We start from the raw sequence: 16,641 nt of genomic DNA on the forward strand, positions 1-16,641 counted from the left end.
AGTTCCTTGTCTCTTTGTCAGCTCTATTGTATCATAAGTTGCCTGTTTTAGCGAACAAAACTAATTAAAATAAAAGTACAGCGTGATTTATCATTTCCAAATCATTTTATTTCTAAAATGTGATATATTTATGAGTGAAAAATGGGCGTTACATACCAGAATGGAGCCTTACCCAATGCTGCCCACAAACCTGTGTGGCTGGGGGAAAACATTTTTTTTTAAAAGAGGAAGTTATTACATATTGATCAGGAAAACAAACAATCATAACATGAATTGTTCACAAGCAGACCAATAACGTATAAAAGAAAATGTTTACATTGATTAATAAAAATAACACTTTTATTATTATATTTCCTATATTTAATTAAAACACAAACGTGTCAATACACTATGCAGCTGAAATATACATGAGGATATAACAGAGCTATCACCTTACACCCTGCTTCGCACGCCAATGACAATGTAGATTCAGTGACTGGATCTCATTTCACTTGGAAAGGAAGGAAGTGAGCTGAACCTTAGAAGTTTTATTGTTATAATTTGTACGCATTACACGTAAAAAAAATGTGACAAAAAAGTAGGGCTTTTATGGTTTTATTGTAGACAATCTGACAAGGATTTATATGTTACACTTCCTCTTTTGCAATCTGTGAATCTCAGAATGCACAAACAGACTTCTGTGTGTCTTAAGGTGCCTAGTTATACATATATATGTTTTCCCAAATAATGCTGCTGTCAAGAATCATGGAACATTTATCAAATATTTACCTAACATTTTTTTTTTTTACTTCTGTCCCTCCTTCCAATCAAATATCAAATGCTATCCAAAGTGATTGATTAACTAATTAAATGGACCCTGAACTGCATCTTGGCAAGCATCCACACACACACGCGCACACGCACACACACACGCGCACACACACACACGCACACACACACACGCACACACACACACGCACACACACACACGCACACACACACACGCACACACACACACGCACACACACACACACACACACACACACACACACACACACGGTTTTCATGTTTTGTAGGGACTTATTATAAATATTATGATTTTTATGCTGTACAAACTGTATGTTATATCCCTGACCCCTAAACCATAACAAAAACGTTCTGCATTTTTACATTTTCAAAAAGCATCACTTAGCCACTTAATGGCCAATATATGATATTTCTTAATGCTGTTTTCCATTACGTACTGCTCTGTTTGTTGTTTGTTGATAGACCGTTTAAAAAGTTTATCAGATCAAAGAAGGCAGTGCTTAAATGTTCACTGAAGATGAGGATAAATTCCATAGACAAAATGTGGACATATTGTCCGTGAGGTCACCTGTAGGTTGTCCTAAAAATGGGCTAAGAGGCGGGATGTGGCTGAAGCTGAGGTGATGACTAACAGACAGCAGACAAACGGCAATCCACCTGTCAATCAAAGCGGCCTGTATTATGCAGAACTTTAAGGCTTTATATAATGTAAATGAGTTATAAAAAATGCACCCCCTCACAGTTGTCAAGAAGTGCAGGGTAAAATTAGCCGTATTGACCAAAACCACAATTTGTACCAGGCTGTAAACATGTTTTTTTCTGCCGTAAAGTTGGGAATTTTAACATGGAGCTCAATGAGATTCTGCTGCTTCTGGAGTCTTCAGTATTGGCTTCAAGAGAAACTGGGGGAGGTTGCCGCTTAATAATAATAATAATAATGCGTTATAACAATTTATATAGCGCTTTTCAAGGCACTCAAAGCGCTTTACATAGAAGGGGGGAATCTCCTCAACCACCACCAATGTGCAGCATCCACCTGGATGATGCGACGGCAGCCATATTGCGCCAGAACGCTCACCACACACCAGCTGATTGGTGGAGAGGAGACCGAGTGATGAAGCCAATCAGGATAGGGGGATTATTAGGAGGCCATGATGGACAGGGGCCAATGGGCAAATTTGGCCAGGATGCCGGGGTTACACCCCTACTCTTTTTCCGAAAGACATCCTGAGATTTTTAATAACCACAGAGAGTCAGGACCTCGGTTTAACGTCTCATCCGAAAGACGGAACAAAATATATAATAATAAATTCCAACATGTTTAACAACCCACAGTAACACAGTGATGAAAATTAATCAATTAATTTGAATTAAAAATATGCTATCATTTAGATTATGATGTCATTCATCACTGAATGTGACGAGACAAGATGCATTGTGTTTTTGGGGGGGTATTTTTGGACATATTAGACATACAAACAAGTGCATGTGGGCATATTTTCAAACAAAATATTATTGGCAAAGATTTTAAATGGATAACTTCACAAATACATAATTACACCAGGAACTTATTTTACCATTCTTTATTCCCTTAAATCCCTTTTAATCCTTTAATTATTTAATTTATTTAAATTAAATTGCCACCACTACAAACAAACAAACAACAATAAAACTTTGGTCCCATCCAATGTACACACAAATAAGAATGTACACATACATTCAACCTGTGCTATAAAATCCTGCAACATTCTGGTTCCTGTATATTTTATAGTTAAAGGTGCACTATGTAGTATTTTTGCAGTAAAATATCCAAAAACCACTAGGCCAGTGTTATATATTTTGTTCAGTTGAGTACTTACAATATCCCAAATGTTTCCAACTATTGGTAAATTGTGAGAAAATTGCTATTTTAACTAAGGACCGGGACGTTTCAGCATAGCGTTTGAGGAGGTCGCCTGTCAATCGCGTCATATCTTCGTTACCCTCAGTTTTATTCTGCAGAAGCGCTTTTCTCTTATGTCACATCAGTGCCGAGCGAACGCACAGAGTAACGTCATAACATAATTTCAAACACACTTAAATGTATCTAATATGATAAACAGAGCTGCTGGCTTTACCTTATGACCGGAAAAAGCGGAAGTGCGCGCCCCGGCGACTGTGTCCCGTCTCGTCATAATAAAAGTCCCGGTACTTGCGAGCCGTGTGCTTGTATAACAAACACTCCAGCGGCCATGCTCAGCTCCACATCACTCTGTCCTGCTCTGTTTTACACTACAGTAACGTTAATAACCATGAACATGATTTCTGCCCGAGTCCTATTTGCCACCGGCTGTGAGGTGAAGACCACATTTCCCAAGATACATCGCTCACACTTGGCGTCATCAAACTACGCCTTTGTTTTAAATAGGCGCCCTCCAGTGGATGGAAAGTTGCATAGTGCACCTTTAATAACAGAATAGTTCATGAACTGATGTTAATGTACTAACATACCTTAACTACACACATCTGCTTTGTAATTTAAATTATACTGATAACTAGCATCATAAACAGATGCTAAAACAGATAATGAATTAAAGTTCACCAAAACTGGCCTTACCATGAACTATAACTAAATATGTATAGAGCAAAGTGTTATTATATAAAACAACAACAAAACAAATATTATTTTAAATAATTTTCATCATTACTCTAGTCTTTAGTGTTTATTCAGTCAATATTATCCAGAGCCTTCACTCTGATTCTGATAATAGTTCAATTGTTTGTTTTGTTCCTCTCATTACGTTGCACAAAGCAGCAGCACAAACCTACAGTTACATGCTATTTAGGTTCTTTGAAAAGGCTTTGGATTTATGTCAGCTCACCAGCTGACTGATATTAACACTCCAGTTTACTGAAATACCATGAACTGTACTGAAAAACTCCCAGCTGTACAAACATGCGTGTTCGGGCTGAAGAACGTCAAACTGTGACAATCTAGCAGGTTAGCTGACTCTTTCACACCAGGCTTGATCTTCTTTTATCTCACAAGAACACACTTAATAAATGTGCACAGTGGAAATGACTCATTTTCAGGCCTTATATTTGTCAGTCTATTGATTTATGTGCAGTCATGTGACCAAGTACTGAGAGTAATAAGGCCAGATAAGGTTGTGTGGGAAAGGTGGTGTATTCCATAGACCCCTGGGATCCTCCTACAGCTCCTGAAACGTCTCTGTCAGCTCAAACTGGTTCATGATCTCATAGCTCTTTGCAGCAAATGCTGTGTTGGCAGAGAAAAGTAGGGTATATATAGGGTTACATATTATTATCATTGCCATGTGTGTATGGGAAATAGGTTCTGTGATGATGAATCACAAAACATGAAACAGATTTTGTAAGAGGCTATTTTGAAGCCACTGCCTTGGATGATAAATATTGACAGAGGTATTGATGCGCTAAGATATGTGACAGAAGTGATGTATCGAGCAGTCAATCAGAGAGAAAGAGGGATGCTTGCGTTTTGTGATGGACCGAGTTATTAGGTATTTGTCATTGGAATTCATAGTACAGCCATATAGCTATCAGGAGCTCAGTGAATTCAAGCGTGGTACCGTGGTAGGTTGCCACCTGTGCAATACACCCATTTGTGACTTTCCTCACTACTAAATATTCTGTGGTCAACTGTTTGTGGCATTATAACAAAGTGCAGACAATTGGGAACCACAGCAACTCAGTTGCTCATAAAGTGGTAGGCCACGTAAAATCACAGAGCGGGGTCAGCACATACGAAGGTGCACTGTGCGCAGAAGTCGTCAACTTTCTGCATAATCAATAACTACAGACCTCCAAACTTCGTGTGGCCTTCAGATTAGCTCAAGAACTGTGCATAGAGAGCTTCATGAAATGGGTTTCCAGCTGCATCTAAGCCTAACATCACCAAGTGCAATGCAAAGTGTTGCAGTGGTGTAAAACCACTGGACTCTAGAGCAGTGGAGATGTGTTCTCTGGGGTGAACAATCACACTTCTCTGTCTGGCAATCTGATGGATGAGTCTGGGTTTAGCGGTTGCCAGAAAAGAGTTTTCAGGGGTTGGGCTTGGCCCTGGCTCCGTAGTTTTGAGCTTCAGCATATCAAGACATTTTGGACAATTTCATGCTCCCTTCCTGTTCCAACATGACTGCGCACCAGAGCACAAGGCAAGGCCCATAAAGACACGGATGAGCGAGTTTGGTGTGGAGGAACTTGACTGGCCTGCACAGAGTCCTGACCTCAACCCGATAGAACACCTTTGGGATGAATTAGAGCGGAGACTGCGGGCCAGGCCTTCTCGTCCAACATCAGTGCCTAACCTCACAAATGCTCTTCTAGAAGAATGTGGAAATTGTGGAAAGCCTTCCCAGAAGTGTTGAAGCTGTTATAGCTGCAAAGGTTGGGCATCCATATTAACTCCATCCATATTAACTCCATATTAAAACTTACCGATTAAGAATGAATAAAATTTCACATAAAGACATGCATCCCAAAACCTCTGTCAATATAGTGTGTGTGTATATATATATATTAGGGCCGGGACTCGATTAAAAAAAATTAATCTAATTAATTAGAGGCTTTGTAATTAATTAATCGAAATTAATCGCATTTTAATTGCATATAAATATTTGACCTTGACAATGAGAAGTAATTTTTCACATGGATTTTTAGTATACCATTGAATAGTGACTGAAAACATAAGCTTAATCAACAAAATATTGTTTATTTATTTCAGTCCAGCAGACCAGTGCAATGTTTGCCATTAAGTGTAGCAAAAGCATATTTGTGATATTTGAGGCTCGATGTGCTGCGGTGATACGCAAATTCCTTGTTGTATAGCAGGGGTGTACAATCCTGCTCCTGGAGGGCCACTGTCCTGCGGAGTTTAGCTCTAACCCCAATTAAACACACCTGTACCAGCTAATTAAGGTCTTATTAGGCATACTAGAAACTTTAGCAGTGTGTTGAGGCAAGCTGGAGCTTAACTCTGCAGGACAGTGGCCCTCCAGGACCGACTTTGGACACCCTTGTTGTATAGCTTGCACACAACCATGCTCTTGTCAACGCTTCCATCCTTTCGTTTTTTAAAACAAAATTTCCCACCCACGGGGCCAAGCAATGCGGTCTCATCAGCTTCTTCGTTCATGTTCACACTGGTTTGTTGTTGTCGTGAGCGCTAGTTGGCGTTCCAGTATAATCGGTCCGTCGAAACTCATTCATTGAAAAACGTTCCGCGGTGCAAAAATAAGTGTGGTTACATTTTTTTGTTTTTTGTTTTTTGCGTAATTAATTAACGCGTTTAAGTCCCGTAGTTAATTAATCTTAATTAACGCGTTAAAGTCCCGGCCCTAATATATATTAATACATAACCTAGATTAAATTAGGTTATGCCTCATTGACCAAAACATTGTCTCGTGCAAAGTTGTTATAATTTCTCTCAGATGGCAAAATCTGAATAATTAGTGCCTAATGTAGCCTAATAATAGGAACTTATTAAAAATATGAAGGGAAAATATGAGGTTAATTTTAGAATTACTGCAACCCCCCCCAACCCTAATCCTTCTAGTTGAGAAAGAGAGGGGTTTTGTGGCTCAGTGTGTGTTTAGTAATAATTAATCAAAATAATGCTCAAGGAACATCACAGAGAAATTTGTAGTCCACCAGAAAAGCAAGCAAAATGTTTTCCATTATCTCATCTTCATTAATGTCTACTGCCCTAAAGAATACTAAAAGAATACAGTTTTTTTTTGACACAAGCCAGAGCATATGGTCTTCTAAAGAGGCCTCTGCCAGTACTAGAGTTCATATCTGGGCAAAGTGAGGACAGTGCGCACACACACACACACACACACACACACACACACACACACACACACACACACACACACACACACACACACACACACACAGGACACAAGCCTTTTGCCTCTCACTAGGCAGCAGGCAGCCAATGTTCAAAACAGCCCCCCCCCCCCCACACACACACACACACTCACTCACTCTCTCTCTCTCTCTCTCTCCCTCCCTCTCTCTCTCTCCACTCTCAAACAAAAACAACCACAATACCGCAGCACAAAAATGACAGACTTACTCGAAAGAAGATATATTTTACAGAGAGAGAGAGCGAGAGAGAGCGAGAGAGTAAAAGAGAATAAAAATAGCTTCCACAAACTGCCAACATCTCCAAAACTGTCTAACAGTAAATTAAGAATCTACAGTACAGAATAAAAACAGTAAGGAATCAGGGAGACACCATAGATTGATAGATGGATGTAGTGGATCATTTTTAACTGCTAGTGAAGAGCAAATGATTCGGATCGGATCTTTCAGTGGACTGAGATCTTGTGAATGAATGGAGCTTCATTGCTGTGTATGTGTTTTATTGGCAGGGAGCCTGATATACCAGCCTGGGCACCTCTCCTGTATCAGCTGCAACTCCTAGGCTTCAGAGAGAAGCAAGACCCCCTTTCACTGCCCATCCCCGACCGGATCCGAATCGGCAACCAGAAACGCGAGCGAGGCAACTTCTACTTCCAGAGGGAAGAGTACAGCATGGCAGCTCAGGCTTACTGCATGGCTTTAGATGTGCTCACAACACATGGTAATTCAAACCACAGTGCCCTTCAAACACCTGTGTCATATCATGCATTAAGCAGGAACAAGCCAGGAGGCGCAGAAACATCATGCACACACACACAAATGCATAAAGGCACATTATTAACAATAAGAAATGTTTTTTTATAAAACTGAATATTTATAAATATTAGTATAATGTTATAAAATATTTCTTTCTAATATTATGCATATATATTATTGTATTATAGAGTATTTTTATATAAAAAGCATTGTATATTCCTACAAAAATGAAGCTAATTACTATATATAAATACTACAGTTTAACTCCAAATAAGTAAACCCATACTTATACACACTATATCATTTTTCTATTGGCTTCATTGTATCTAATAAATCATCATATGGTGATGGAGAAAACCCCTGTAATAGCTCCCAGTCCAGCCCAGTTCTAGCAGCTCAACTAATCTATTTGATCAATAATCATGTCATTGGAATGCTCAGTCATGTCTGCAAGCTGTGACCACCCCGAGTAACACTCCTATTAAACCCTACGCTAATCAAACGTAATAAATCTACATGTTATTTCCACCTCCTTAATCATGGTAATTGCTGGAAAGCCTGGCCCATCTTGAGAGGACCGTTTGACAGTAATGAGACAGTAAAGTGCAAAGCGCCGCTTTGGATTAGACCCTGATAATGACCACATATGCAGAAGTGATCTCCACATCGCCACAGTCTCCACTGACCACTCAAGCGTCACATATTAGACTCTCCTTCATTTTCTACATTTATATACATATATCACACTAAGCAGATATTTGATGAATTATTTCAGGAAAAGATTTTGTGTAAGACGAACACCAAGCCGCCCTGATACAGTATCCAATAAAATGTTACTGTAGGCTACATGTTTTCCACCATCAGCAATCCCATTTCATCAATCAGTTATTGGCTACATTTATGCAGTTTCACATGGCCATTCACACAAAACACAATTTTGCATTCACGCATCAATGTTGAATAATAAATGAATAAACATTGTTGAATCGATGTTTATGAATGAATGAATGAATGAATCAACGTTTATCAATGAAAGAATCAATTGACAATTATGAATGAATGAATGAATGAATGGACATTTATGAATGAATCAATATACGTTTATTAATGAATAAATCAATGTTTATGAATGAGTCGATGTTTATGAATGAATGAATCAACGTTTATGAATTAATGAATCAATGTTTATGAATAAATTAATCAACATTTATGAATGAATGAATCAACATTTATGAAAGAATAAATTGACGTTTATGAATGAATGAATCAACGTTTATTAATTAATTAATACATTTTTATGAATAAATGAATCTATGTTTATGAATAAAATGAATCAACGTTTATGAATAAAATGAATCAACGTTTATGAATAAAATGAATCAACATTTAAAAATTAATGAATCAGTGTTTAAGAATGAATGAATCAACGTTTATGAATAAAATAATCAACATTTATGAATGAATTAATCAATCAGCAATTTTTAATAATGAATCAAAGTTTATGAATGAATGAATGGACGTATATGAATGAATGAATTGACATTTATGAATGAATCAATCAAATTTTGCGAATGAATCAATGTTTATGAATGAATTAATCAATGTGTATGAATGAATGATTAAACATTTATAAATGAATCAAATTTATGAATGAATGAATCAATCAATCCACATTTATGAATGAATATTGAATCAAAGTTTATGAATGAATCCACGTTTATGAATGAATCCACGTTTATGAATGAATGAATGAATGAATGAATGAATGAATGAATGAATGAATGAATGAATGAATGAATGAATGCAGTCACTTGTCACCACCTACTGGCGCAACAATGTAACCTGCAATGTAAAATCCCCACCCCTAATGCACGGGCTGACGGCCTCTCTTGAATAAACGGTCAAAATAGTTACGTGAAAAATTACGCTTTCGATTCAATTGCATCACAAAACTATTCACTTGCTGGTCAGAATTGTGTACATGCAATGAAAACTGGAACACTGCTTGACCAATCAGATTGTACTGTACGGATTATGCTGGATTGATCAAAATCAAGCAAACACTTTTTAATTGTGTTTATCATTTCTCTGAAATGAAAGGTTGGTGTTATGCATAACTACAGTGAGTCTTGTACAATTGTGTGCCTCTACAGACGGTCAAAGCTGTGTGACAGAGGAGGAAGAAGAAGAGGTGAACGACTACCGGGTAAAATGTCTGAATAACCTGGCAGCAGCACAGCTGAAGCTTGGACAGTTCGATGAGGCGCTGCACACCAGTCGAGATGTGCTGTTTCTCGATCCCCAGAATGTCAAAGCCTTATTCAGAAAAGGAAAGGTATGTATGGGTGAATATTATTCAACAAACTAGGTGCGTAGCCATGCACAGTTAAAGGGGTTAGTTCACCCAAAAATTCTGTCATTAATTAATTTAGTTCCAAACCTGTAAGACTTTTGTTCATCGGAACACAAATTAATATATTTTGTGATGAAATCAGAGCTTTCTGTCCCTTTATTGACAGATACACAACTACCACTCTGACGCTTTGTTCATAAATTTCATAAAGAGAGGTGGAGGTTTGCTCTGGAGAGAAGAGGAATGAAGGTTAGTCGAAGCAAGACAGAATACATGTGTGTGAATGAGAGAGAAACCAGTGGAACAGTGAGGTTACAGGGAGAAGAGGTGAAGAAGGTGCAGGATTTTAAGTACTTAGGGTCAACAGCCTAGAGCAATGGGGAGTGTGGAAAAGAGGTGAAGAAGCGTGTGCAGGCAGGTTGGAATGGTTGGAGAAGTGTCAGGTCTGTTGTGTGATAAAAGAGTGCCAGCAAGAATGAAAGGAAAGGTGTACAGGACAGTAGTGAGACCAGCGGTGTTGTATGGTTTGGAGACAGTTGCACTGAGGAGAAGACAGGAGGAAGAGCTCGAGGTAGCAGAGCTGAAGATGTTGAGGTTCTCTTTGGGAGTGATGAGGATGGATAGGATCAGGAATGAGTACATCAGAGGGACAGCACATGTGAGATGTTTTGGAGACAAAGTTAGAGAGGCCAGGTTGAGATGGTTTGGACATGTTCAGAGGAGGGAGAGTGAATACATTGGTAAAAGGATGCTGAGGTGAGAGCTGCCAGGCAGGAGATTAAGAGGAAGACCAAAGAGGAGGTTTATGGATGTAGTGAAGGAGGACATGAAGGTAGTCGGTCTGAGAGAAGAGGATGCAGGAGATGGGACTAGATGGAGGCAGATGATTCACTGAGAGCCGAAAGAAAAAGAAGAAGATGAATTTAACGGTTTAGTCAAAGTTTAGTCATGACATTGGTTGCTGCGTAACACGAGAATGAACCTCATTGGTTCTCAAACGTCAAGAGAACATGCTTGAGCTTTCGTTAAACTGTGTGAGTGGATGAATTTTTAAAAGCAATCGAGTCTCCTCAAAAAAACACTTAATTCGTATGGATTAGTTTTAGGATCTCTTTATGAACGTTTTGAAGCGTCAAAGTGGCGTAGCTTTCAATAGAGGGACAGAAAGCTCTCAGATTTTATCAAAAAGATCTTCATTTGTGTTCCGAAGACGGTTTGGAACGACACGAGGGTGAGTAATTAATGACAGAATTTTCATTTTTGGTTGAACTATCCCTTTAAGCTTCAACCCTAATTAAACACACTTGATCACGCTAACCAAGTCCTTCAGGCTTATTTGAAAACTACATGCATGTGTGTAGGAGCAGGGCTTGAACTAAACTGTGCAGGACTGTGGCCCTAGGGGCTGAGTTTTAGAGCTACTTTTGCAAGTCCCACCAAGGTTTATCTTTCCATCTGGATTGTACTTTTTCTTATTATTGTGCTTAAAACAATGTCATATTAACTGTAATCCAGATATGTAAAATGTGTCTGCAGCTTTTATCAGAAAAGGGTGAGTATGAGGAGGCCATGGAGACGCTGAAGAAGGCTTTGAAACTGGAGCCGTCCACTAAGGTGAGAGACGTAACCGTATCTCCGGAACACATCTAAATTTCACGTGAGCTAGCAACAGAAAATCCCATTAGTAGCTATTTACAGTTCAACCAAGGCCTTTGTGAAATACCTGCCCTAACTGGAGCGGTGCTATTTCGTTTTATTTCAAACTCAATGTCAGCTCATTCTCACTGTGGGTCAGGAATGAAGTGTTTTAATTTAATGAAAGGTTCATGTAATATTTAGGTTTACGATTCTGTTGAGATTTCAGTGTTCATGAGTACAAGTACTTTCCAAAAATACTTTAAATGAGTCCCGCAACAGAGAAATGACGCATGGCTGTCTTCAGGATAGTGGATCGATTTGGCCTAGTTAAGACTTGAACAAAATGGACGGCCACTTCTAAATATGTTTTAAATATTCATGGCCCATCACAGTTTTTCAACAGGTCTGTTTAAAATAATAAATGAATAAATAAAACACAAACGTCCTGAGAAATTCCACCGAATCAGACAGAAAGAGTGCATGCAAGCAAAATTTGCTTCTACAGGTAGACTCTTATAGTATTAGAGAATGACTTTTGTGCTGCATTACAATCCACCAAACCAAAACTTGTTCAGTCATGCCTTTGAGAATAGTTAGTCTGTCAAATCCTCAGAGCAGCCACCAAGATTACGGCTGTCTGGAGCCGCTAAATGGACACAATGTTACACACACATCCTCCTGTAATAAAGTAAATCAGCACTGTATACACAGTGAATGTTCACGACATGTGAGAAGCAATAAACAGAATAACACGAAAGGATATTATGGCCCATTCTGCGTTAAAAAACTAACAAAATGTCCTATCTTATATGAAATTCCATAATGCAAAACATGTTTTTGTAGTGCTTTAATCATTTTAATATTACAATATCACCCCAACTTTATCAGTTTAATAATATCATATAATAGTGCATTTAATTAATCAGTGCAAGCTGGTTTAAGTTAAAACAGCTCAAACATGCATTTTAGTTTGGGACTTTCTGTCTGTGAAACCGACTGTCTGTGAAACCGGGGATAATATAAGTAATGTAATATAATATTGAAGCAAAGAAAATCTACAGATTGTATCTGGGCTTGCGTGATCTCAGGTCCCCTCACACTGTGCTTTGACCCAGAGTGCTCATGGTGAAAAGTGAGCTTTATCTAGACAAAACTAAAATATCTGCTGTTGCTATAATGACACCCCGTCTGGATGGCAGGGCAAAAAGCAAACATTTCCTCAGGAGGGAACTCATTGCAAAATTCAAATTAGGTTCATAGAGTCAGAGATAGCATGGGACAGAAAACGTGGTAACACATGCGCCGCTATATATTTCAGCCTGTTAGCAGTCTCTTAAGTGTATGGTCTGTGCTAATGGATTTTGATTGTAATTATACATGTAGGCTATGCAAATTTGTACCCATTATATTCTAAGGAAAATGTTCAGACCCATTCCAAATGGGATATGAAATCTGAACGGTGTTAAAGTAGCAAGGTATTTGTTATAAGTTCAATGAAGTGATTTCTGTCACAGACCAGTTCCTCACAACCAAAAAAAATCAATCAATGTCCAACAATATATTGATCTACAAGAATACAATAACTAGCTGTTCTGAGAAATATTTAACAAACCTTTCTTAAAGGCCCACTGAAGTGTTATTCAATGTGTTGACGTGATTTCCCCTGAAACGGCTCCAGCTGTTAGCAGCTCCTCCCCTTTTTTGAAACAGCCAATAGCGTTTGTTAATAAACAGTTTGACTAGAGCCTTTCTGTTTGGTAAAGCCAGTTTCCTCTAACCGTTTATCATCTTAATCTCCTCCATATCGCTTTGAAATGCAGCATTCTGTGCAGAATTCAAATGGGGCCGATATATTTTGTTGTCTGCGCCGACTCGATCTCTCGTGTTTGTAGTCTAACTTTAGACCAGAGCCGTTGGTGTGTGTGTGTGCGCTGCTGTGGTGCATGAAACTAACGTCAAAACAGACTTCATTCGGCTCAACTGAAAGCATATTTCCACAATGCTTTGTGCCTTTCACCATGTAGAAATTAGTAAATGTGTGAACAACTGACTGATTTCAGCCGCGACTTCAGCAGTGTTCGGGGCAGGCTTTTTGATGATTTTACGAGAAGGTGAAGTCTGCGAGGATGTCATCAAAATCTGTAATTCGCTTTAACGGAAGTTAGAGACTGTGCGTTTTGAATGCTCATATCTACTAAATGCAAATTGTCATTATTTTGGAAAACACCAGCTTATTCATAACTTTAAGGCCTATATAGTCATACTAAAAGCTGAAAAACACCCAAAAATTAATTGTCATTAATTACTCAACCTCATGTCCTTCCAAACCTGTAAGACCTTCGTTCATCTTCGGAACACAAATGAAGATCTTTTGATGAAATCCGAGAGCTTTTTGACCCCTCCATGGACAGCAACGTTATAACCGCATAAGGCCTAGAAAGGTAGTAAATACATTGTTAAATTAGTCCATGTGAATACTTTTTGTATAAAAACAAAAAGTGATTTTATTCAACAATTTCTTCTCTTCTGCTTTATAAGCTATTCACATTGTAAACATTGTGCACATAGACAGTAAAAGAAATGGACCGAGCGATCCCATTGCCTTCTACGGCGTTAAGTGATGTCAGTATAGGAGCACTTACTTCCTGATGGCTGAGCGAACTGCGCAGGCTCAGACTGAGCTTGACGACGCTATGTGACGTGAGCCTCCTGTCTGACAGCTGTAGGTCTTCTAGTAGATGTGGAAAGTGAAAGCTGAATCACGTTGTTTAAATATTTTCTCCCGTTGCTTTTGGCTCACTTTGGGCTTGTCCCCATTCTTCCCCCATGACTTTATCAGACTTTATGTCTCCACGTCCCCCCGACTGTCTCATAGACAGTAAAAGATTGCCTGCGAGCGTCTCCTCAGGTCTATACGGTAATTTCTCAACTGTGCGACAGAGTCGCGTTGGTTATGACGCAATAGTTAGCCTATTTTTACAAAAACAGCTTCTACGGGGCGATAGTGTAAGATACAAGGTAATGGAGCCTTTTATGCATTGTCGTGTTTCTTTAGAAATAAACAATGGACAAATGGAGTCTTTAAACGTCTCAGATGTAAAGTTATTCACTGTCAAAGTGACTCAAAAATGAATGGGAGTCAATGGGATGCTAACAGCAGGTGATGGCTTGGTTAGCAATGGCAGCCCCTAGGGGTGGAACGCTTTCTGAGCGCTAGATTACCCCCTTGATTGTGCATCACTTCTGGGTTCTATGGCATAATGCTGGCTCACTATTGGCCAGCTCCTGTCAGCATCACACACGTGTCGTGGTGCTCACGTGAACAGCATCAGAGATGTTTTTATGCTTTTTTTTGTATTCTTGTCACTTCATAATATTAAGGTTGAACCACTGGGGTCACATGGGCTATTTTAACAATGTCTACCTTTCTGGGCTTTAAAAGTGGCAATGGTGTTGCTGCTATGAGGGATCAGACTCAGAAAGCTCAGGATTATCTTCTATATGTTTTATCTTCATTTGTGTTTCGTAGATGAGTGAAGGTCTTACAGGTTTGGAAACGACATGGGGGTGAGTAAATGATGACAGAATCTTACATTTTGGGTGAACTATCCCTTTAATATGCGCTTTACATTTTAGATGAAGTGGTGTTGTTTCACATGAAACCCAATCATGACTGTCCTCAAACGCAGCTTGCAGTCAGTGAAATGGCACCATCTTTTGGTCAGTGTTGGCAACTGCAGGAGCGCATGTTTTTCTCAGAACTGTTCAAAGTTCACTCAGGATAGAAGTTGTTGTGTTTTGCTTTGTATTAGGGTTTTGAATGCTAATCTCTTTTCTTTCGAATGTATTTTATAGGCCATTCATGCTGAACTGTCCAAACTGGTAAAAAGACAGGCGGGGGAAAATGAGACCCAGAATTGGCAAGCTAAACCAGCCCAAGTGTTTGGCGAAAACATAGCGCCCTTTCTGACACCTCAGCCCAAAAAGAAGCCGTTTGTAAGTGACTGACTACCCCCTAGTGAACAGAATAAAATTGGTGTGGAAAATCCTTTCAAAATGTGCCAGAGCTGGCATCCGAGTGCCTTCATCGTTTGATCTCGTGTCTAACTGTGTTTCAGGGAATTTCTTGGAAGTTTCTGCTTGGAGCTCTGGTGGTGGCCTTGGGCAGTTTAGTCACATCTGTGGTCCTGACCGCACGGAACTAGCTCTCCCGGCCTACTTGCAAATTAACTACAAGTCTCACAAACATTCCATAAAGCTGCCAAGGGACGGAGGAAAAATGCACCGAACTGTGTTTAAAGAGCAGCTGCATGGGCGGCTGTACCGGTGGAACACTGACTTATGCAAAGCAGAATGTATGCACAGAAAAAAGGGCAAGGAAAATGCTTTTAAAATATTTGCAATAAAAACACAAGTATTAATATATGTTTGGCGTTTCTTTTGGCTTACTGCTGTGTCACACGTGCAGTGATGGAATGATCTGGGGAACAGCTGTTATCTGTTAAATCAGAAGACATTTGATCAGTTGTGAAGAATAAAAAGAGTGTTCCAAGATGATAAATCAATATTGCAACCGAATTTCTTTCTTTCTTTTTTTTAAATAATTATGAAACAAAGATATATAAAATAGTAAAGATAAGTTAGAATGTATTAAGTCACCCTGCTAAAGTCAATTTTAGTTTTAAACCCATTCTACTTTCATAATGGGAAGCATGATACTTCAGCACTTTTTTAAACACGTTTTTTTACTTTGGTAATTATTTATTTATATAAATAATGAATTAATGTATAGTATTAATGTGCTCTGAGTTTATTGAAATGTGTATGTATATACATGTAAAAATCTTTTCTTTTTAATTTCTGGAATAACAGTTAATTAAAATACCATAATTTTAATGATGTTTTAGTTAAATTTGGAAAAGCAGCAGCTTTGTATAAAAATTTAAAATAAAATACCACAAGAAATATATTTCTTTATATTAGATAGCCCTTCAAATAAAAGTCTGAGAACCAGTGAGAATTACAGTCAGTAGGCCTATTGAAAGACAATTTTTTTTTTTAAATATCTTACACCGATGAAACATTCATAACGAGTCCAGGGATGCATTAAAGCAAATAAGATTTGTTTTGACTTCATGTTGATTTTACATTCTGCTCTCACAGAGGTGGAACTACATCCGGCCTTGAGTTGCCTACTAACCCACACAATTACTCTGGTT

General features: G+C 38.6%; 1 protein-coding gene across 1 annotated transcript in view; it reads left to right on the forward strand.

Annotated features, from left to right (window-relative positions):
* fkbp16 (FKBP prolyl isomerase 16) overlaps nucleotides 1-15,897 on the forward strand; it is a 108,508-nt gene extending 92,611 nt beyond the window's left edge. The window contains exons 5-9 of the mRNA XM_067418945.1: nucleotides 7,185-7,396; nucleotides 9,585-9,766; nucleotides 11,321-11,398; nucleotides 15,278-15,418; nucleotides 15,541-15,897. Coding sequence (XP_067275046.1) covers nucleotides 7,185-7,396; nucleotides 9,585-9,766; nucleotides 11,321-11,398; nucleotides 15,278-15,418; nucleotides 15,541-15,627 — 700 coding nt within the window. The 3' untranslated portion in view covers nucleotides 15,628-15,897. The remainder of the gene's footprint in view (nucleotides 1-7,184; nucleotides 7,397-9,584; nucleotides 9,767-11,320; nucleotides 11,399-15,277; nucleotides 15,419-15,540) is intronic.
* The last annotated feature ends 744 nt before the right edge of the window (nucleotides 15,898-16,641 follow it).

Source organism: Pseudorasbora parva, chromosome 16, assembly GCF_024679245.1.
Source record: "Pseudorasbora parva isolate DD20220531a chromosome 16, ASM2467924v1, whole genome shotgun sequence".
Lineage (NCBI taxonomy): Eukaryota > Metazoa > Chordata > Actinopteri > Cypriniformes > Gobionidae > Pseudorasbora > Pseudorasbora parva.